Source organism: Oncorhynchus keta, unplaced genomic scaffold, assembly GCF_023373465.1.
Source record: "Oncorhynchus keta strain PuntledgeMale-10-30-2019 unplaced genomic scaffold, Oket_V2 Un_contig_1671_pilon_pilon, whole genome shotgun sequence".
Taxonomy (NCBI): Eukaryota; Metazoa; Chordata; class Actinopteri; order Salmoniformes; family Salmonidae; genus Oncorhynchus; species Oncorhynchus keta.
Window position 1 is genome coordinate 149,909 of NW_026280078.1, and position 23,582 is coordinate 173,490.

The following is a 23,582-nucleotide window of genomic DNA, read 5'->3' on the forward strand; positions in this document are numbered from 1 at the left end:
TGTATATTGTGTGTATATTGTGTGTATATTGTGAGTGTTATGTGTGTATATTGTGTGTGTTATGTGTGTATATTGTGTGTATATTGTGTGTTGTGTGTATATTGTGTGTGTTATGTGTGTATATTGTGTGTGCATGTGCATGTGCATGTGTGTGTGTGTGTGTGTGTGTGCGTGTGCGTGTGCGTGTGTGCGTGTGCGTGCGTGCGTGCGTGCGTGCGTGCGTGTTTGTGTGTGTGTGCGTGCGCGTTGCCCAAAGCCTCTCTGAGCATCAGTGAGATATATATCTGCAACCCTCTCTCTTCAGAACAGACAAACCAGTGTCCATGAATCATCTACAGCGAGACAAAGTTATCAGCCATTATAACATTACCAAGGCCCTCAGAAATGTAGCCTTTTAACGAAGTCGATTTAGTGCACTACTTTTCAGCAGGGCCCCATAAAGGCTCTGGTCAAAAGTAGTGCACTTGTGTAGGGAATAGGGTGCCATCTGGAATGTAAGCCTTAGATGATACAGTCTGGGGATCATATGAATGTCAATCCATGTCAGTTAATGTTAAATAACGACGTGTCATTACCTCCTACCAGTCTATCATGTTATTGATTCGTTATTGATCGATATCGGACGCTGCATTTTTTTTTTGCCGTTCATAAAAATCAAGGTCATTTGTGTCTTGATATAAATAAGAGGTTTAATTCGTTCGAGTCACACGGACACGTCCTGAAACATTGGCCTTGTTTAATTTTTTTCAAGAAACCTTCTGAATCCATCTGGTGTTATTGGATGAAAATGGAGCGTTCGGGTTTCTGAACAACACACAAGTGGCTGGATATGGCTGCCATAACAACATGTTTCCACCCCCCCGAGTCTCTCTCCCCCCGAGTCTCTCTCCCCCCGCACCGCATCCCTTCTCGGGTTGTTTTGAACCATGATAGAGCGGTGAGAATAGAAACTCACCCACACACAGGAGACACGAGAAGGAGCAGCTATTTTCAAACACCATAAACAACTAGATGACTGTGTTTGTTATTACCCGCAGAGCGGCGGACATGTTGATGAAACGTTAACTGAGGAAAGGTAAATGAACGAAAATGTGTGTTTCTATTGAATATTTGGAGGAGCGAGACGGTAGGAATGTGAGCGTATCTAAACCAGCACCTCGCGCGGGGACGGGGAGCGACGCCCATTCCATCCCGTCACCGCTACCGAGCATCATCAGTCTCGAACACTGCTAACGGGAGAAGCTCGAGCCTACCGTATATCACCCCACTACACAGTGCAGGCCACTTCTATTCTAAAATCAAATAGGTCATTCATAACCGTAGAAAAAACGATGCATTGACTTACCACATCTCACACGAAGCTGCAGCAATGGTCGCGCACAGATCTAGGCATTGAAAGCGCAGTGTCTTTACAATAACCGTCGTCTCCCTTGTAACAGTCCAGAGTTCTTTCTTGGAAGAAAAAAAAAATCCCCTCAAATGAATGAAAAATTAAGCAATTTGATTCCAAGTCAGCGATGCTTTTATATCGTCAAGGTACATTCTGATTCCCCTTGTAACAAAAAAACCCCGCTTAAACGATATATATATAGTCTTCGCAGTTCTTGATTGTAACGTGGGCTAACGGACAACCTTTCGAAGGCTCGGTGTTTAGTATCCAGATCACTGTTCACAGAACGCCACCGGTGAGGGGTACAGACTCCAACGCACCGAGTCCAGTATTGGAAGAGAGGACGGGAACACTATAGCTCAAGATCCACGAAGCCATCTCTCTCTCTCTCTCTCTCTCTCTCTCTCTCTCTGATCTGTCTCTTTCTGTATTTCTCTCAGCTCTCTCCCTCTCTCTTAGCGGTCTTCAAAAACGTCCACGTAGAGAGCACGTTGACCTGTTCGCGGGAAGAGCAAAGGGGGGTCAAAAAATGACAACCCAATTTGGAAGTGGATGCTCAGACGAGATCAGATTCAGATAAGTGGAGCGGAGCGCAGAGCGATGCAGGCGGGCTGTGGTGATGCCTCCTCGGGCAAGAAGAGGGGACCAAGTCAAGAGAAAACACGGAACTGGATCGTGGCTCAAAAAGTGTGAGAGGGTTCCATCTGCTGTATGAATAGAATACATTAATCAGGAAGCTCTTAATCCACATATACTGGTCCTTCTGTGGCTCAGTTGGTAGAGCATGGCGCTTGTAACGCCAGGGTAGTGGGTTCGATTCCCGGGACCACCCATACGTAGAATGTATGCACACATGACTGTAAGTCGCTTTGGATAAAAGCGTCAGCTAAATGGCATATATTATTATATTATACTGAACAAAAATATAAACGCAACATGTAAAGTGTCGGTTCCACGTTTCATGAGCTGAAATACAAGATCCCGCAAATGTTCCATTCAGCGCAAAAAAAAAAGAAGCTTATTTCTCTCAAATGTTGTGCTCAAATGTGTTGACATCCCTGTTGGTAAGCATGTATTCCTTTGCCCCAAAATAATCCATGCACCCGACAGGTGTGGCATATCAAGAAGCTGATTGAACAGCATCATTCTTACACAGGTGCACCTTGTGCTGGGGGACAATAAAACGCTGCTCTAAAATGTGCAGTTTTGTCACAACACAATGCCACAGATGTCTCAAGTTTTGAGGGAGCGTGCAATTGGCTAGCTGACTGGAGGGATGTTCACCAGAGCTGTTGCCAGATAATTGAATGTTCATTACTCTACCATAAGCCGCCTCCAATGTCATTTTAGACCATGTGGCTGATTTGTCCAACCAGCCTCACAACCACAGACCACGTGTGTATGGCGTTGTGTGGGCGAGTGGTTTGCTGATGTCAACGTTGTGAACAGAGTGCTGGGGTGGTGCTGGGGTTATGGTATGGGCAGGCATACATTACAGACAACGAATACAATTGCATTTTATCTATGGCAATTTGAATGCACAGAGATACCGTGACGTGATCCCGAGTCCCATTGTCGCGCCATTCACCCGCAGCCATCACCACATGTTTCAGCATGATAACGCACGGACCCCCATATCTCAAGGATCTGTACACAATTCCCGGAAGCTGAAAACGTCCCAGTTCTTCCATGGCCTGTACACTCACCAGACACGTTACCCACGTTTCTGTTTCCGCCCAATATCCAGCCACGTTGCGCAGCCTATTGTAGAAGAGTGGAACAACACTCCACAGGCCACAAGCAAAACGTCTGATCAACGTCAAGCTCGACGCGAAAGAGAAGCGTCACAACTGCATGAGGGTGAAGATCGTCACACCAGATAACCTACTGACTGGTTTTCTGATCCACGCCCCCTTTACCTGTTGTCACATTTAATGTACAGTATATGTGACTAACAAATGCATTTGTATTCCCTGTGTTCCTAATCCATAGATTAGGGCCTAATAATGCATTTATTTCAATTTGATTGATTTCCTTTTTAATGAACTGTACCTCGGTTAAAATCTTAAATTGTTGCATGTTGCGTTTATATTTTTTTGTTGAGCCTATGCTATGCCACGTTATTTGTTGGGGATATCATACAATTGCATTAACATTGTGGAGGACCAATCTGCATTGTTGACTCATTTATTTAGTCAGAGTTTAGTCAGAAAATTGCATTCTCTTGTCCAAAGATAGGCCTATGGCTTTAAACCTTCAAAATGAATATAGTATCACAATCACCATGAAATAACTACTGGAGTTAATTTGAGATTTTCTTACCTGAAGAGAACGAGTGTGTATTTTCATTGAGTCCATGAGGACGGACGAGAAGGTCGCAGGTGCGCGTCTGGTCCGCTTTCAGGACGTCAGAAGATCACCAGGTGCGCATGCGTCCGTCACAGTGTGAAACGGATTGGCACACGCTTGATAAAACAGTTGATCTCCGTCTGTTTTGATATATTTTGTGGTATTTTACGTAGGTTTAAAACATACAATTCATGTAGGTTTACGGTATTAATGTTATATTCAGACATGTAGCTCTAAAACGGACAAAATGTTGATTTTTTTCCCCCTGGCGACCGCGGACTTCTTAGGGGGACCTGTTGATTCTACGGTGTAGCCCACCGAAGCAGCAATGGAGGTGAGCTAACGGTGACGGGATTGTGAGTCTTCGGGTTATCTAGCCTATGCCATTATAGCCTACTCTTAACATTTACCCAGCATTTTTTCTCTCCATTAGACCTGAGACGACCTATTTACTGAAGTGCATAGATTTATTTGTCATCCACATTGGGAAATAAGTGCGCTGGATTGATGCGTTGACTGTTATCACTTGTGGGCTACTGTTACTGCACTCAAGGCACTCTAATCTTATCTGTAGGCTATAGGCTACTATTATTTTGACAATAAAATATGTTTATAATTCATAAACTACGTAGCCTTAAACCTAAAATAGGCCTATAGGCTACCAACACTCGGGGAAACTGATTTCTGAATTAGGAACTGCTTATTCAAAACCGCGTCGTATTATTTTTTATTCTGCGTTCTCTTGTCACACAATACACATGGTTTTGGCTTCATGTTTTTGATATTCACCACAGCTGCCTGTAACCATTCTTGTCTAGCCCACTAAATCAATCTCGTTATCAAACGCACCACTTGTCTCTCTCTCTCTCTCTTGCTTGAGTGGCCTGGGATGTATTCATTACTGCAAACCGTAGCAAAACCTTTTCCAACTATTCCCGATAATTTCTCATTGGACACGTTCAGGTTAGTCCCTTCCCATTTCGACCGCCTGCTTCCTAGTGAAGCTAGATCCCTGTCCTGTCCCAGGCACCTGGCACAAAATGATCGTGAGGCTGCATGTCAACTGTAATTACCGTGAGTCTTGGATAAGGCTATTTGCCGATGGTAATCTCATTTAAGAGCATTAGGTTTACTTCGGGAAGGCGCTTGCTAACAAGCTTGTTTGAGCATACACCTCGTGCGTTCCAAATGACGCCCTATCAAAATTTGCTTTGGTCATTTATCATGCAAACACATGTATATTTTATTGTGGCGCTGCATCAGTGAGATATGGACATGACGGTATGAGCTTCTGTTCTCTATCCATGGAATTAGCCCACGGCGTCACCAGGATGGAGCTAGAAAAGAAGGCTGTTCATTTTAGTCTATTCAAACAGAGCTCATTTGAAAGTCAACAATTACACATTTAGATCAGGTGTGGCCAACACACCTGAACACACTCAGCAAGATGTGGGAATAGAGAGAGTTTTGTTGATGCTGAGAACGGAATGTATATATTTTAACATTCTTAGAACGTTCTTGTGTTTTTTTTATAGAACGTTTTCTTAATTGTTCTGAGAACATGACTTTACATAGAACTAACTACAAGGAAACCTGTAGAAAACATTATGCCGAAGTACCGAAATTCCCACCTAAGAAACAAATGGTTCTCAGAACGTTATGTGCTACCTGGGTAGCTTGCACCATTCCCAGAATGTTGTGGATAGGTTCTATACAAAATAACCATAGGACAACCATGCTCTCGCAAACTCAAAGAAACGTATGGTTGTCAGAACGTTATGTGCTAGCTGGGTATTCCCCATATGGGGTCTTAAAGAGGGAGTGAGGGAGCAGAAGCTGAGCTGCAAATTAATCATCTTAGCAACAAGTATAAAAGGAACATTAAAGGTGTTTTATTAAAAAAATATTTGTTTTATGTAACAATATTTTGTTAAATTAAACAGCCTACATGAAGACTTTCTGGTGTAATACTAGGAGGTCTAAACACACACATCAAATTAAATTGTATTTGTCACGTCCACAGTTTACAGCAGGTATATGATACATCCACAGTTTACAGCAGGTATATGATACATCCACAGTTTACAGCAGGTATATGATACATCCACAGTTTACAGCAGGTATATGATACATCCACAGTTTACAGCAGGTATATGATACATCCACAGTTTACAGTAGGTATATGATACATCCACAGTTTACAGTAGGTATATGATACATCCACAGTTTACATCAGGTATATGATACATCCACAGTTTACAGCAGGTATATGACACATCCACAGTTTACAGCAGGTATATGATACATCCACAGTTTACAGCAGGTATAAAAGGTGAAATGCTTTGTGCTAGCTCACTCGACATTGCTGTACAATGATAACACTCAACATTACAGTACAACAATAACACTCAACATTGCAGAATAACACTCAACATTGCAGAATAACACTCAACATTGCAGAATAACACTCAACATTGCGTAATAACACTCAACATTGCGTAATAACACTCAACATTGCAGAATAACACTCAACATTGCAGAATAACACTCAACATTGCCTAATAACACTCAACATTGTAGAACAACACTCAACATTGCAGAGTAACACTTAACATTGCGTAATAACACTCAACATTGCAGAATAACACTCAACATTGCAGTACAACAATAACACTCAACATTGCAGTACAACAATAACACTCAACACTGCGTAATAACACTCAACATTGCAGAATAACACTCAGCATTGCAGAATAACACTCAACATTGCAGTACAACAATAACACTCAACATTGCGTAATAACACTCAACATTGCAGAATAACACTCAGCATTGCAGAATAACACTCAACATTGCAGTACAACAATAACACTCAACATTGCGTAATAACACTCAACATTGCAGAATAACACTCAGCATTGCAGAATAACACTCAACATTGCAGAATAACACTCAACATTGCAGTACAACAATAACACTCAACATTGCAGTACAACAATAACACTCAACATTGCGTAATAACACTCAACATTGCGTAATAACACTCAACATTGCAGAGTAACACGTAACATTGCAGAATAACACTCAACATTGCAGAATAACACTCAACATTGCAGAATGTTAATAACACTCAACATTGCAGAATGTTAATAACACTCAACATTGCAGAATGTTAATAACACTCAACATTGCAGAATGTTAATAACACTCAACATTGCAGAATAACACTCAACATTGCAGAATAACACTCAACATTTCAGAATGTTAATAACACTCAACATTGCAGAATGTTAATAACACTCAACATTGCAGAATGTTAATAACAACACTAAAGAGTCAAGTAAAAAATATAAAGTAAAAGAAGAGGTTTTATGCTGAGTAATACGCTGATATGTAAACAGACTGATATACAGAACAGATCATGAACAGTATGATATACAGAATAGATAATGAACAATAATATATACAGAATAGATAATGAACAGTATGATATACAGAATAGATAATGAACAATAATATATACAGAATAGATAATGAACAATAATATATACAGAATAGATCATGAACAGTATGACACTCACATACACACACATATTAATTCAAAGGCAGGAAACAATAGATTTTACATTTACATTTAAGTCATTTAGCAGACGCTCTTATCCAGAGCGACTTACAAATTGGTGCATTCACCTTATGACATCCAGTGGAACAGCCACTTTACAATAGTGCATCTAAATCTTTTAGGGGGGGATAGGTTGGAGAAGGTTTGAGCAGAGGGAAGAGATGATACACACACATTGACACTCACATACACACACATTGACACTCACATACACACACATTGACACTCACAGACACACACATTGACACTCACATACACACACATTGACACTCACAGACACACACATTGACACTCACATACACACACCACACGACACACACACACACACACACACACACACACACCACACACACACACACACACACACACACACACACACACACACACACACACACACACACACACACACACACACACACACACACACACACACACACACACACACACACACACACACACACACACACACACACACACCACACACACCACACCACACACACACACCACACCACACACACACACCACACACCACACACACACACACACCACACACACACACACACGCCACACACACACACACAGTCTGTGTTTCCAAAGCATCAAAGACACATCCTCCTCCACTTCGCCTTGTGCCCTCAGGGGAATCCCCAGCGGCCATCTTTGTCATTGGTCCAAATGATTAGCCAAGCAAGAGAAGTTGGCGACGTAAGCCCCTCAGCACTCGTTTTTTGATCGAGTTTGCGAGTGTACAGTTCTGTCCCCCCCCCCCCCGGGGGCCTGAAACGACCCAGAATTATAATTCGCGATGATCGTACATCCGCTAGGAAAAGTTAAAACCAACATTAATATTGGGAGACGTCAACATAAAAGTGTAAGGTGAAAAACGAATGTAAATATTTTAGGTGGCCTAGTGGTTAGAGTGTAGAGGAGGCAGGGTAGCCTAGTGGTTAGAGTGTAGAGGAGGCAGGGTAGCCTAGTGGTTAGAGTGTAGAGGAGGCAGGGTAGCCTAGTGGTTAGAGTGTAGAGGCGGCAGGGTAGCCTAGTGGTTAGAGTGTAGAGGAGGCAGGGTAGCCTAGTGGTTAGAGTGTAGAGGAGGCAGGGTAGCCTAGTGGTTAGAGTGTAGAGGAGGCAGGGTAGCCTAGTGGTTAGAGTGTAGAGGAGGTAGGGTAGCCTAGTGGTTAGAGTGTAGAGGGGGCAGCGTAGCCTAGTGGTTAGAGTGTAGAGGCGGCAGGGTAGCCTAGTGGTTAGAGTGTAGAGGCCGCAGGGTAGCCTAGTGGTTAGAGTGTAGAGGAGGCAGGGTAACCTAGCGGTTAGAGTGTAGAGGAGGCAGGGTAGCCTAGTGGTTAGAGTGTAGAGGAGGCAGGGTAACCTAGTGTTTAGAGTGTAGAGGAGGCAGGGTAGCCTAGTGGTTAGAGTGTAGAGGAGGCAGGGTAGCTTAGTGGTTAGAGTGTAGAGGAGGCAGGGTAACCTAGTGTTTAGAGTGTAGAGGAGGCAGGGTAGCCTAGTGGTTAGAGTGTAGAGGAGGCAGGGTAGCTTAGTGGTTAGAGTGTAGAGGAGGCAGGGTAGCCTAGCGGTTAGATTGTAGAGGAGGCAGGGTAGCCTAGTGGTTAGAGTGTAGAGGAGGCAGGGTAACCTAGTGGTTAGAGTGTAGAGGAGGCAGGGTAGCCTAGTGGTTAGAGTGTAGAGGAGGCAGGGTAGCCTAGTGGTTAGAGTGTAGAGGAGGCAGGGTAGCCTAGCGGTTAGAGTGTAGAGGAGGCAGGGTAGCCTAGTGGTTAGAGTGTAGAGGAGGCAGGGTAGCCTAGCGGTTAGAGTGTAGAGGAGGCAGGGTAGCCTAGTGGTTAGAGTGTAGAGGAGGCAGGGTAACCTAGTGGTTAGAGTGTAGAGGAGGCAGGGTAGCCTAGTGGTTAGAGTGTAGAGGAGGCAGGGTAGCCTAGTGGTTAGAGTGTAGAGGAGGCAGGGTAACCTAGCGGTTAGAGTGTAGAGGAGGCAGGGTAGCCTATTGGTTAGAGTGTAGAGGAGGCAGGGTAGCCTAGTGGTTAGAGCGTTGGACAAGTAACCGAAAGGTTGCAAGTTCAAATCCCAGAGCTGACAAGGTACAAATCTGTCATTCTGCCCCTGAACAGGCAGTTAACCCACTGTTTCTAGGCCATCATTGAAAATAAGAATTTCTTATTAACTGACTTGCCTAGTTAAATAAAGGTAAATAAGTTAGATATTGTGCTACTAATGCACATGACAGCAACAAACACGTATCGTAATTTTTTATGTTTTTGGTTTGGTTGGTTTTTGGAAACGTTAACTTGCGTTCGTTACACTCGTACCCGTTGTAAAATTGTCGATTTACCTGCTGTAGTAGAAGGACGGCTAACATTCGATATATGCGGATGCGTTGTCCTCCATCCAAGATATGAAATACGATCCTATTTGACTGTAGTGCATATTAAAAGCACACACAAATGTTTCCACGATGACCGACAACACAAACCACGGGAGGACCGGGTGACACATTTTCGGGGGCAGATTCCTGCTAGATTGATTGTACTTCCTGCTAGATTAATTGTCCTTCCTGCTAGATTAATTGTCCTTCCTGCTAGATTAATTGTCCTTCCTGCGAGATTGATTGTCCTTCCTGCTAGATTGATTGTCCTTCCTGCGAGATTGATTGTCCTTCCTGCCAGATTGATTGTCCTTCCTGCTAGATTGATTGTCCTTCCTGCTAGATTAATTGTCCTTCCTGCGAGATTGGTTGTCCTTCCTGCCAGATTGATTGTCCTTCCTGATAGATTGATTGTCCTTCCTGCGAGATTAATTGTCCTTCCTGCTAGATTAATTGTCCTTCCTGTGAGATTGATTGTCCTTCCTGCTAGATTGATTGTCCTTCCTGCCAGATTGATTGTCCTTCCTGCTAGATTGATTGTCCTTCCTGCGAGATTAATTGTCCTTCCTGCTAGATTAATTGTCCTTCCTGTGAGATTGATTGTCCTTCCTGCTAGATTGATTGTCCTTCCTGCCAGATTGATTGTCCTTCCTGCTAGATTAATTGTCCTTCCTGCTAGATTAATTGTCCTTCCTGCTAGATTAATTGTCCTTCCTGTGAGATTGATTGTCCTTCCTGCCAGATTGATTGTCCTTCCTGTGAGATTGATTGTCCTTCCTGCCAGATTGATTGTCCTTTCAAACTATTGAAAAGTATCCTCAATACCACAGCCGAAGACAAGTCGTTGTTCAGTGATTTGTTAAACATGTTAGGTTCTAAATGAACCGAGTAAAAACTCAGGGAGGATTATTAGAGTCTGACAAATGAACAGACATTTTATTATAAATTGTTCCCACCAGCGCGAGAATATAGACCTCAATTTAGGTGAATTCTCCTCCTTACACATCTTTTTATTTGACGAGGCAAATCAGTTAAGAACAAATTCTTAATGACGGCTTAGGAACAGTGGGTTAACTGCCTGTTCAGGGGCAGAACGACAGATTTGTACCATGTCAGCTCGGGGGTTTGAACTTGTAACCTTTCGGTTACTAGTCCAACGCTCTAACCACTAGGCTACCCTGCCAATACATCTCTGTTGCCAGACAGAACTTTAGTGGCATATGTTCTCCCTCACTTCATCTGACCTCTGACCTCGCACCCAAGGTCCTCACTCCTCCCTAACTCACGGCTCTCCTGTTGACTTTGTACCCGACCGTGGCTCTTCTCCTTCCCATGGGATCCCTGATGTCTAACAGGAACACTGTCTGACAGAACGTAAAGGTTCTGAGGATATTTCATATTTTCAAGTTTAGAAGTCCAGAAGTTCAGAACCCATCTATTGATAGATGACTGTGTTTCCATCTCCGGCCTTGGTATATAGACTATGATGTGGTACTCCTATAGATGACTGTGTTTCCATCTCCTGCCTTGGTATATAGACTATGATGTGGTACTCCTATAGATGACTGTTTCCATCTCCTGCCTTGGTATATAGACTATGATGTGGTACTCCTATAGATGACTGTGTTTCCATCTCTCCTGCCTTGGTATATCGGCTATGATGCGGTACTCCTATAGATGACTGTGTTTCCATCTCCTGCCTTGGTATATAGGCTATGATGTGGTACTCCTATAGATGACTGTGTTTCCATCTCTCCTGCCTTGGTATATCGGCTATGATGCGGTACTCCTATAGATGACTGTGTTTCCATCTCCTGCCTTGGTATATAGGCTATGATGTGGTACTCCTATAGATGACTGTGTTTCCATCTCCTGCCTTGGTATATAGACTATGATGTGGTACTCCTATAGATGACTGTGTTTCCATCTCTCCTGCCTTGGTATATAGACTATGATGTGGTACTCCTATAGATGACTGTGTTTCCATCTCTCCTGCCTTGGTATATAGGCTATGATGTGGTACTCCTATAGATGACTGTGTTTCCATCTCCTGCCTTGGTATATAGACTATGATGTGGTACTCCTATAGATGACTGTGTTTCCATCTCTCCTGCCTTGGTATATAGACTATGATGTGGTAGTCCTATAGATAACTGTGTTTCCATCTCTCCTGCCTTGGTATATAGACTATGATGTGGTACTCCTATAGATGACTGTGTTTCCATCTCTCCCGCCTTGGTATATAGACTATGATGTGGTGCTCCTATAGATGACTGTGTTTCCATCTCTCCCGCCTTGGTATATAGACTATGATGTGGTACTCCTATAGATGACTGTGTTTCCATCTCTCCTGCCTTGGTATATAGACTATGATGTGGTACTCCTATAGATGACTGTGTTTCCATCTCTCCTGCCTTGGTATATAGACTATGATGTGGTACTCCTATAGATGACTGTGTTTCCATCTCTCCTGCCTTGGTATATAGACTATGATGTGGTACTCCTATAGATGACTGTGTTTCCATCTCTCCTGCCTTGGTATATAGACTATGATGTGGTACTCCTATAGATGACTGTGTTTCCATCTCTCCTGCCTTGGTATATAGACTATGATGTGGTACTCCTATAGATGACTGTGTTTCCATCTCTCCCGCCTTGGTATATAGACTATGATGTGGTGCTCCTATTGCACAGCAATACTGTAGCATACACATACTGTGAAATATTTTAAGTAGGCTACCAGTCTATTTACGTTGGAGCGTGCTTGGCTATTGAATGAGTGATTTGATAAATGGTAGACAAATATTTGTTGTGTAGCAGGGATAAACCAGTCATGCCCTGCAATTTGATCTGGATTCAGACCTACAGTATATAATAAAATGAGAGACATGTCCTGCAATATGATCTGGATTCAGACCTACATGTCCTGCAATATGATCTGGATTCAGACCTACAGTATATAATAAAATGAGAGACATGTCCTGCAATATGATCTGGATTCAGACCTACATGTCCTGCGATATGATCTGGATTCAGACCTACAGTATATATTAAAATGAGAGACATGTCCTGCAATATGATCTGGATTCAGACCTACAGTATATAATAAAATGAGAGACATGTCCTGCAATATGATCTGGATTCAGACCTACAGTATATAATAAAATGAGAGACATGTCCTGCAATATGATCTGGATTCAGACCTACAGTATATAATAAAATGAGAGACATGTCCTGCAATATGATCTGGATTCAGACCTACAGTATATAATAAAATGAGAGTCATGTCCTGCAATATGATCTGGATTCAGACCTACAGTATATAATAAAATATAATATCAATTGATCAACCACCAGAAGTTGTGTGTCTACATGGTCTGACCGGTGCGTGTGGAGATACTCAGTCTTTACTGTTCAAAATGATACCAACTTTTGTGGGAAAACTCTCGCATGCAGGATTAAAGTATTTATTTTTGTGCGCATGCTCCTTTGATCAATCAATCAATCAATCAATCAATCATTCAATCAATCATTCAATCAATCACATGTATTTATAAAGCCCTTCTTACATCAGCTGATATCTCAAAGTGCTGTACAGAAACTGTAGAAGCACGGTGGCTAGGAAAAACTACCTAGAAAGGCCAGAACCTAGGAAGAAACCTAGAGAGGAACCAGGCTCTGAGGGGTGGGCCAGTCCTCTTCTGGCTGTGCTGGGTAGAGAGGAACCAGGTTCTGAGAGGTGGGCCAGTCCTCTTCTGGCTGTGCCGGGTAGAGAGGAATCAGACTCTGAGGGGTGGGCCAGTCCTCTTCTGGCTGTACTGGGTAGAGAGGAACCAGGCTCTGAGGGGTGGGCCAGTCCTCTTCTGGCTGTGTCGGGTAGAGAGGAACCAGGCTCTGAGGGGTGGGCCAGTCCTCTTCTGGCTGTGTCGGGTAGAGAGGAACCAGGCTCTGAGGGGTGGGCCAGTCCTCTTCTGGCTGTACTGGGTAGAGAGGAACCAGGCTCTGAGGGGTGGGCCAGTCCTCTTCTGGCTGTGTCGGGTAGAGAGGAACCAGGCTCTGAGGGGTGGGCCAGTCCTCTTCTGGCTGTGTCGGGTAGAGAGGAACCAGGCTCTGAGGGGTGGGCCAGTCCTCTTCTGGCTGTACTGGGTAGAGAGGAACCAGGCTCTGAGGGGTGGGCCAGTCCTCTTCTGGCTGTGTCGGGTAGAGAGGAACCAGGCTCTGAGGGGTGGGCCAGTCCTCTTCTGGCTGTGTCGGGTAGAGAGGAACCAGGCTCTGAGGGGTGGGCCAGTCCTCTTCTGGCTGTGCCGGGGTAGAGAGGAACCAGGCTCTGAGGGGTGGCCCAGTCCTCTTCTGGCTGTACTGGGTAGAGAGGAACCAGACTCTGAGGGGTGGGCCAGTCCTCTTCTGGCTGTGTCGGGTAGAGAGGAACCAGGCTCTGAGGGGTGGGCCAGTCCTCTTCTGGCTGTACTGGGTAGAGAGGAACCAGGCTCTGAGGGGTGGGCCAGTCCTCTTCTGGCTGTGCCGGGTAGAGAGGAACCAGGCTCTGAGGGGTGGGCCAGTCCTCTTCTGGCTGTACTGGGTAGAGAGGAACCAGGCTCTGAGGGGTGGGCCAGTCCTCTTCTGGCTGTACTGGGTAGAGAGGAACCAGGCTCTGAGGGGTGGGCCAGTCCTCTTCTGGCTGTGACGGGTAGAGAGGAATCAGACTCTGAGGGGTGGGCCAGTCCTCTTCTGGCTGTGTCGGGTAGAGAGGAACCAGGCTCTGAGGGGTGGGCCAGTCCTCTTCTGGCTGTGTCGGGTAGAGAGGAACCAGGCTCTGAGGGGTGGGCCAGTCCTCTTCTGGCTGTGTCGGGTAGAGAGGAACCAGGCTCTGAGGGGTGGGCCAGTCCTCTTCTGGCTGTGTCGGGTAGAGAGGAATCAGACTCTGAGGGGTGGGCCAGTCCTCTTCTGGCTGTGTCGGGTAGAGAGGAACCAGGCTCTGAGGGGTGGGCCAGTCCTCTTCTGGCTGTGTCGGGTAGAGAGGAACCAGGCTCTGAGGGGTGGGCCAGTCCTCTTCTGGCTGTGTCGGGTAGAGAGGAACCAGGCTCTGAGGGGTGGGCCAGTCCTCTTCTGGCTGTGTCGGGTAGAGAGGAATCAGACTCTGAGGGGTGGGCCAGTCCTCTTCTGGCTGTGTCGGGTAGAGAGGAACCAGGCTCTGAGGGGTGGGCCAGTCCTCTTCTGGCTGTGTCGGGTAGAGAGGAACCAGGCTCTGAGGGGTGGGCCAGTCCTCTTTTGGCTGTGTCGGGTAGAGAGGAGTCAGACTCTGAGGGGTGGGCCAGTCCTCTTCTGGGTAGAGAGGAACCAGGTTCTGAGAGGTGGGCCAGTCCTCTTCTGGCTGTGCCGGGTAGAGAGGAATCAGACTCTGAGGGGTGGGCCAGTCCTCTTCTGGCTGTACTGGGTAGAGAGGAACCAGGCTCTGAGGGGTGGGCCAGTCCTCTTCTGGCTGTGTCGGGTAGAGAGGAACCAGGCTCTGAGGGGTGGGCCAGTCCTCTTCTGGCTGTGTCGGGTAGAGAGGAACCAGGCTCTGAGGGGTGGGCCAGTCCTCTTCTGGCTGTACTGGGTAGAGAGGAACCAGGCTCTGAGGGGTGGGCCAGTCCTCTTCTGGCTGTGCCGGGTAGAGAGGAACCAGGCTGTGAGGGGTGGGCCAGTCCTCTTCTGGCTGTGCCGGGTAGAGAGGAACCAGGCTCTGAGGGGTGGGCCAGTCCTCTTCTGGCTGTGCCGGGTAGAGAGGAACCAGGCTCTGAGGGGTGGGCCAGTCCTCTTCTGGCTGTGCCGGGTAGAGAGGAACCAGGCTCTGAGGGGTGGGCCAGTCCTCTTCTGGCTGTGTCGGGTAGAGAGGAACCAGACTCTGAGGGGTGGGCCAGTCCTCTTCTGGCTGTGCCGGGTAGAGAGGAACCAGGCTCTGAGGGGTGGGCCAGTCCTCTTCTGGCTGTACTGGGTAGAGAGGAACCAGGCTCTGAGGGGTGGGCCAGTCCTCTTCTGGCTGTGTCGGGTAGAGAGGAACCAGACTCTGAGGGGTGGGCCAGTCCTCTTCTGGCTGTACTGGGTAGAGAGGAACCAGGCTCTGAGGGGTGGGCCAGTCCTCTTCTGGCTGTGCCGGGTAGAGAGGAACCAGGCTCTGAGGGGTGGGCCAGTCCTCTTCTGGCTGTGCCGGGTAGAGAGGAACCAGGCTCTGAGGGGTGGGCCAGTCCTCTTCTGGCTGTGCCGGGTAGAGAGGAACCAGGCTCTGAGGGGTGGGCCAGTCCTCTTCTGGCTGTACTGGGTAGAGAGGAACCAGGCTCTGAGGGGTGGGCCAGTCCTCTTCTGGCTGTGCCGGGTAGAGAGGAACCAGGCTCTGAGGGGTGGGCCAGTCCTCTTCTGGCTGTACTGGGTAGAGAGGAACCAGGCTCTGAGGGGTGGGCCAGTCCTCTTCTGGCTGTACTGGGTAGAGAGGAACCAGGCTCTGAGGGGTGGGCCAGTCCTCTTCTGGCTGTGCCGGGTAGAGAGGAACCAGGCTCTGAGGGGTGGGCCAGTCCTCTTCTGGCTGTGTCGTGTGGAGATTATAATGATGATAAATATGTCATGTTGCAGGTATCCGATGGTGAACGGTGACCGGCACACATGAACACTCTCAACCATCTAGTGAAGACCTACATCCAAGCAAAGATGGACGCCATGGGTGAGTGTCATTCAGCCCTTCTAAGCACCTTGACTACTCTACACAGTGACTACACTACACAGTGACTACACAGTGACTACACTACACAGTGACTACACTACACAGTGACTACACTACACAGTGACTACACTACACAGTGACTACACTACACAGTGACTACACTACACAGTGACTACACTACACAGTGACTACACTACACAGTGACTACACTACACAGTGACTACACTATATTATATTGTATTGTATTGTATTGTATTGTATTGTGTTATATTGTATTGTATTATATTGTATTGTATTGTATTGTATTATATTATATTGTATTGTATTGTATTGTATTATATTGTATTATATTGTATTGTATTGTATTGTATTGTGTTATATTATATTATATGTTATTGTATTGTATTGTATTATATTATATTTTATTGTATTGTATTGTATTGTATTGTATTGTATTGTATTATATTGTATTGTATTGTGTTATATTGTATTGTATTGTATTGTATTGTGTTATATTATATTGTATTGTATTGTATTGTATTATATTATATTATATTGTATTGTATTGTATTGTGTTGTATTATATTATATTGTATTGTATTGTATTGTATTGTATTGTATTATATTATATTGTATTCTATTGTGTTGTATTATATTATATTGTATTATATTGTATTGTATTGTATTGTATTGTATTATATTGTATTGTATTGTATTATATTATATTATATTATATTATATTATATTGTATTATATTGTATTATATTATATTATATTGTATTTTATTTTATTTTATTGTATTGTATTGTATTGTATTGTATTGTATTGTATTGTATTGTATTGTATTGTATTGTATTGTATTGTATTGTATTGTATTGTATTGTATTGTATTGTATTATATTGTATTGTATTGTATTGTATTGTGTTATATTGTATTGTATTATATTTATATTATATTGTATTATATTGTATTGTATTGTATGTATTGTATTATATTATATTATATTATATTGTATTGTATTGTGTTGTATTATATTGTATTGTATTGTATTGTATTATATTCTATTGTATTCTATTGTGTTGTATTATATTGTATTGTATTGTATTGTATTATATTCTATTGTGTTGTATTATATTCTATTGTGTTGTATTATATTCTATTGTATTGTATTGTATTGTATTGTATTATATTCTATTGTATTGTATTGTATTATATTCTATTGTGTTGTATTATATTGTATTGTATTGTATTGTATTGTGTTGTATTATATTGTATTGTGTTGTATTATATTATATTATATTATATTGTATTGTATTGTATTATATTATATTATATTGTATTGTATTATATTATATTATATTATATTTTATTGTATTGTATTGTATTGTATTGTATTGTATTATATTGTATTATATATTATATTGTACTCTCTCCAGATACACAGCGGGCCTTGGAGGCTGTGGAGAGACTCCAGACCAAGCTGAAAGACAGAGGAGAGGCTCCTACAGAGGAGAAGTTATCACTACTGAAGACCGTTCTACAGAGCCCTCTGTTCCTTCAGATACTAACCATGCAACAGACACAGCTACAGCTACCAGAGGTATCACACACACACATCAGAAACACACACTACTGAAGACCGTTCTACAGAGCCCTCTGTTCCTTCAGATACTAACCATGCAACAGACACAGCTACAGCTGCCAGAGGTATCACACACACACACACACACACACACACACACACACACACACACACACACACACACACACACACACACACACACACACACACACACACACACACACACACACACACACACACACACATCAGAAACACATTCTGTTCTACCAGATAATAACCAACAGCTACAGCTGCCACACAGACAAACAGAAGGGCAGACAGACAGACAGACAGACAGACAGACAGACAGACAGACAGACAGACAGACAGACAGACAGACAGGGTGGGTGGGTGGGTGGGTGGGTGGGTGGGTGGGTGGGTGGGTGGGTGGGTGGGTGGGTGGGTAGGTAGGTAGGTAGGTAGGTAGGTAGGTAGGTAGGTAGGTAGGTAGGTAGGTAGGTAGGTAGGTAGGCAGTCAGACAGGTAGGCAGTCAGACAGGTAGGCAGACAGACAGGTAGGCAGTCAGACAGACATGTTTATGCTAGACATAGCATCATGAACTTAATCACAGCATGTATCTGTCTGGTGTCCCTCCTCCTCATTTACAACTGTGACCTGGCCAAGATAAAGAATAGCAGTGTGACACAAATAACAGCAGAGAGTTACACATGGAGTAAACAAACGTACAGTCAATTACAGAATAGAAAAGTGTTGTATGGCATTGAAGCTCGTTTGGAGATTTGTTAACACAGTGTCCAAAGAAGGGCCAGATGTATACAGAATGGCGTCGTCTGCGTAAAGGTGGATCAAGGAATCACCCGCAGCAAGAGCCACATTGTTGATGTATACAGAGAAAAGAGTCGGCCCGAGAATTGAACCCTGTGGTACCCCCATAGACACGGCCAGACGGACAACAGGCCCTTCGATTTGACACACTGAACTCTGTCTGAGAAATAGTTAGTGAACCAGGCGAGGAGGTCGTTAGAGAATCCAAGGCTGTTGAGACTGCCGATAAGAATACGGTGATTGACAGAGTCGAAAGCCTTGGCCAGGTCAATGAAGACGGCTGCACAGTAATGTCTCTTATCAATGGCAGTTATGATATAATTTATGTCCTTGAGCGTGGCTTGAGGTGCACCCGTGACCAGCTCGGAAACCAGATTGCACAGTGGAGAAGGTACGGTGGGATTCTCGAAATGGTCAGTGATCTGTTTGTTAACTTGGCTTTGGAAGACTTTAGGAAGGCAGGAGATTACTCTGTCTGTACGTACTGTCTGCACTGAACCGGTAGAAAGTGAGACAAACCCCAGTGTTTCCTAAAATACTGACTGCAGGAACCAAACTGGCTGAGTAATCTGCTTACCTGACCTAACCAATAAAGCTCTGAGAGAGAGAGAGAGAGAGAGAGAGAGAGAGAGAGAGAGAGAGAGAGAGAGAGAGAGAGAGAGAGAGAGAGAGAGAGAGAGAGAGAGAGAGAGAGAGACACAGAGAGAGAGAGAGAGAGAGAGACAGAGGAGAGACAGAGGAGAGAGAGAGAGAGAATAACAACAGTGGTACTAGGGGTCATGGACAAACAGAATTTGTCTACATGGATGTGTGTCTGTCTACAGTAGACTTAAGGTCATGTTATCAAACTCAGCATGTGTCTGTTTCCTCCTCTTCCTATAGGCTTACTGTTATAATAGCAGCCTATAGGAAGTCTGTAACAGTAGACAGTATAATGTGTCTGTTTCCTCCTCTTCCTATAGGCTTACTGTTATAATAGCAGCCTATAGGAAGTCTGTAACAGTAGACAGTATAATGTGTCTGTTTCCTCCTCTTCCTATAGGCTTACTGTTATAATAGCAGCCTATAGGAAGTCTGTAACAGTAGACAGTATAATGTGTCTGTTTCCTCCTCTTCCTATAGGCTTACTGTTATAATAGCAGCCTATAGGAAGTCTGTAGCAGTAGACAGTATAATGTGTCTGTTTCCTCCTCTTCCTATAGGCTTACTGTTATAATAGCAGCCTATAGGATGTCTGTAGCAGTAAAACATTATAATGTGTCTGTTTGTCCTCAGGGTTTTTAAATTTATCTTATTTTACCTTTATTTAACTAGGCAAGTCAGTTAAGAACAAATTCTTATTTTCAATGACGGCCTAGGAACAGTGGGTTAACTGGTCTAGGAACAGTGGGTTAACTGGTCTAGGAACAGTGGGTTAACTGGTCTAGGAACAGTGGGTTAACTGGTCTAGGAACAGTGGGTTAACTGGTCTAGGAACAGTGGGTTAACTGGTCTAGGAACAGTGGGTTAACTGGTCTAGGAACAGTGGGTTAACTGGTCTAGGAACAGTGGGTTAACTGGTCTAGGAACAGTGGGTTAACTGGTATAGGAACAGTGGGTTAACTGGTCTAGGAACAGTGGGTTAACTGGTCTAGGAACAGCGGGTTAACTGGTCTAGGAACAGTGGGTTAACTGGTCTAGGAACAGTGGGTTAACTGGTCTAGGAACAGCGGGTTAACTGCCTGTTCAGGGGCAGAACGACAGATTTGTACCTTGTCAGCTGTTTAGATAGGATGGACCGATGGACCAATGGACCGATAGACCAAAGGTATGGATTGGACTTCGGTTTACACAACATCACGATCACAGTTGGATGGATGGATATTCTGTGGTCGACATTGACACACCTGTCAGCAAAACAGAGATATTTCAATCCCCCCTCCTTCTCCTCCCTCTCCCAGGAGAAGAGGTCAGTACCGAAGTCTGTTTCCCTCAACACGGGTCTGTCCACGGCCATGTCTCTGGGCCTGAGGACCCTCTCCCATAGCGACTCCTATACCTGGGCCCAGAACAACAGCAGCAGCAGTAGTGGAGGAGGAGGAGGAGGAGGAGGAGGAGGAGGGGGAGGGGGAGGAGGAGAAGGAGGAGGAGGAGGAGGTGGAGGAGGTGGAGGAGGAGGAGGAGGTAGCCCCTGCTAAACCCTTCCTACCTCGGCAGAACTACGGAGGCAGTCTCAGTGCTCTCAACACAAACACAGAAAACAACGCCGTGACCAATAAGATACAGTGTATGACTCAGGTAAGGGTGTGGGTTATATCGTATCCTATTCTGGTCTAGTGCTGATCTAGGATCAGTTTTTATCTTTTAGTTCATAATGACTCAGGTAAGGGTGTGGGTTATATCGTATCCTATTCTGGTCTAGTGCTGATCTAGGATCAGTTTTTATCTTTTAGTTCATAATGACTCAGGTAAGGGTGTGGGTTATATCGTATCCTATTCTGGTCTAGTGCTGATCTAGGATCAGTTTTTATCTTTTTAGTTCATAATGACTCAGGTAAGGGTGTGGGTTATATCAGTTTTTATCCTATTCTGGTCTAGTGCTGATCTAGGATCAGTTTTTAGCTTTTTAGTTCATAATGACTCAGGTAAGGGTGTGGGTTATATCGTATCCTATTCTGGTCTAGTGCTGATCTAGGATCAGTTTTTAGCTTTTTAGTTCATAATGACTCAGGTAAGGGTGTGGGTTATATCGTATCCTATTCTGGTCTAGTGCTGATCTAGGATCAGTTTTTATCTTTTTAGTTCATAATGACTCAGGTAAGGGTGTGGGTTATATCGTATCCTATTCTGGTCTAGTGCTGATCTAGAATCAGTTTTTAGCTTTTTAGTTCATAATGACTCAGGTAAGGGTGTGGGTTATATCGTATCCTATTCTGGTCTAGTGCTGATCTAGGATCAGTTTTTAGCTTTTTAGTTCATAATGACTCAGGTAAGGGTGTGGGTTATATCGTATCCTATTCTGGTCTAGTGCTGATCTAGGATCAGTTTTTATCTTTTTAGTTCATAATGACTCAGGTAAGGGTGTGGGTTATATCGTATCCTATTCTGGTCTAGTGCTGATCTAGGATCAGTTTTTATCTTTTAGTTCATAATGACTCAGGTAAGGGTGTGGGTTATATCGTATCCTATTCTGGTCTAGTGCTGATCTAGAATCAGTTTTTAGCTTTTTAGTTCATAATGACTCAGGTAAGGGTGTGGGTTATATCGTATCCTATTCTGGTCTAGTGCTGATCTAGGATCAGTTTTTATCTTTTAGTTCATAATGACTCAGGTAAGGGTGTGGGTTATATCGTATCCTATTCTGGTCTAGTGCTGATCTAGAATCAGTTTTTAGCTTTTTAGTTCATAATGACTCAGGTAAGGGTGTGGGTTATATCGTATCCTATTCTGGTCTAGTGCTGATCTAGGATCAGTTTTTAGCTGAGTTTAATGACTCAGGTAAGGGTGTGGGTTGATCTATTCTGGTCTAGTGCTGATCTAGGTCAGTTTTTTAGTTTTGTCATAATGGGGTTATATCGTATCCTATTCTGGTCCACACTGAGTTCATACTGGTACCCCCTGTATATAACCTCCACACTGACTCGGTACTGGTGCCCCCTGTATATAGCCTCCACACTGACTCTGTACTGATACCCCCTGTATATAACCTCCACACTGACTCTGTACTGGTACCCCCTGTATATAGCCTCCACACTGACTCTGTACTGGTACCCCCTGTATATAACCTCCACACTGACTCTGTACTGGTACCCCCTGTATATAACCTCCACACTGACTCGGTACTGGTACCCCCTGTATATAGCCTCCACACTGACTCGGTACTGGTACCCCCTGTATATAACCTCCACACTGACTCTGGTACTGGTACCCCCTGTATATAACCTCCACACTGACTCGGTACTGGTACCCCCTGTATATAGCCTCCACATTGACTCTAACCTCCACACTGTACTGGTACCCCCTGTATATAGCCTCCACACTGACTCTGTACTGGTACCCCCTGTATATAACCTCCACACTGACTCTGTACTGGTACCCCCTGTATATAGCCTCCACACTGACTCGGTACTGGTACCCCCTGTATATAGCCTCCACACTGACTCTGTACTGGTACCCCCTGTATATAGCCTCCACACTGACTCTGTACTGGTACCCCCTGTATATAGCCTCCACACTGACTCTGTACTGGTACCCCCTGTATATAGCCTCCACACTGACTCTGTACTGGTACCCCCTGTATATAGCCTCCACACTGACTCTGTACTGGTACCCCCTGTATATAACCTCCACACTGACTCTACTGTACCCCCTGTATATAACCTCCACCTGACTCTGTATACCCCCTGTATACCTCCACACTGACTCTGTACTGGTACCCCCTGTATATAGCCTCCACACTGACTCTGTACTGGTACCCCCTGTATATAGCCTCCACACTGACTCTGTACTGGTACCCCCTGTATATAGCCTCCACACTGACTCTGTACTGGTACCCCCTGTATATAGCCTCCACATTGACTCTGTACTGGTACCCCCTGTATATAACCTCCACACTGACTCTGTACTGGTACCCCCTGTATATAACCTCCACATTGACTCTGTACTGGTGCCCCTGTATATAACCTCCACTGACTGGTGCCCCCTGTATATAACCTCCACATTGACTCTGTACTGGTACCCCTGTATATAACCTCCACATTGA

At 44.5% G+C, this 23,582-nt stretch overlaps 2 protein-coding genes across 2 annotated transcripts in view; one reads left to right on the forward strand and one right to left on the reverse strand.

Moving 5' to 3' along the window:
• LOC127919453 (adhesion G protein-coupled receptor L3-like) overlaps window positions 1–2,087 on the reverse strand; it is a 118,802-nt gene extending 116,715 nt beyond the window's left edge. The window contains exon 1 of the mRNA XM_052503014.1: window positions 1,346–2,087. Within this exon, the coding sequence (XP_052358974.1) occupies window positions 1,346–1,350 (5 nt within the window). The 5' untranslated portion in view covers window positions 1,351–2,087. The remainder of the gene's footprint in view (window positions 1–1,345) is intronic.
• Window positions 2,088–3,724: 1,637 nt separating this feature from the next.
• LOC127919455 (multiple PDZ domain protein-like) lies at window positions 3,725–21,168 on the forward strand. Its single transcript, XM_052503016.1, has 5 exons — window positions 3,725–4,073; window positions 16,345–16,432; window positions 17,870–18,033; window positions 20,782–20,908; window positions 21,158–21,168. The coding sequence occupies exons 2-5, from the start codon at window positions 16,375–16,377 to the stop codon at window positions 21,166–21,168; spliced, it is 360 nt and encodes a 119-aa protein (XP_052358976.1). The 5' UTR covers window positions 3,725–4,073; window positions 16,345–16,374.
• The last annotated feature ends 2,414 nt before the right edge of the window (window positions 21,169–23,582 follow it).

Coding starts and splice junctions, on each gene's coding strand:
- LOC127919455 (XM_052503016.1), top strand. CDS start 16,375: ATGAACACTCTCAACCATCTAGTGAAGACCTACATCCAAGCAAAGATG. Junction 16,433..17,869: donor AGCAAAGATGGACGCCATGG/GTGAGTGTCATT, acceptor TACTCTCTCCAG/ATACACAGCGGGCCTTGGAG. Junction 18,034..20,781: donor CACAGCTACAGCTACCAGAG/GTATCACACACA, acceptor TCCCTCTCCCAG/GAGAAGAGGTCAGTACCGAA.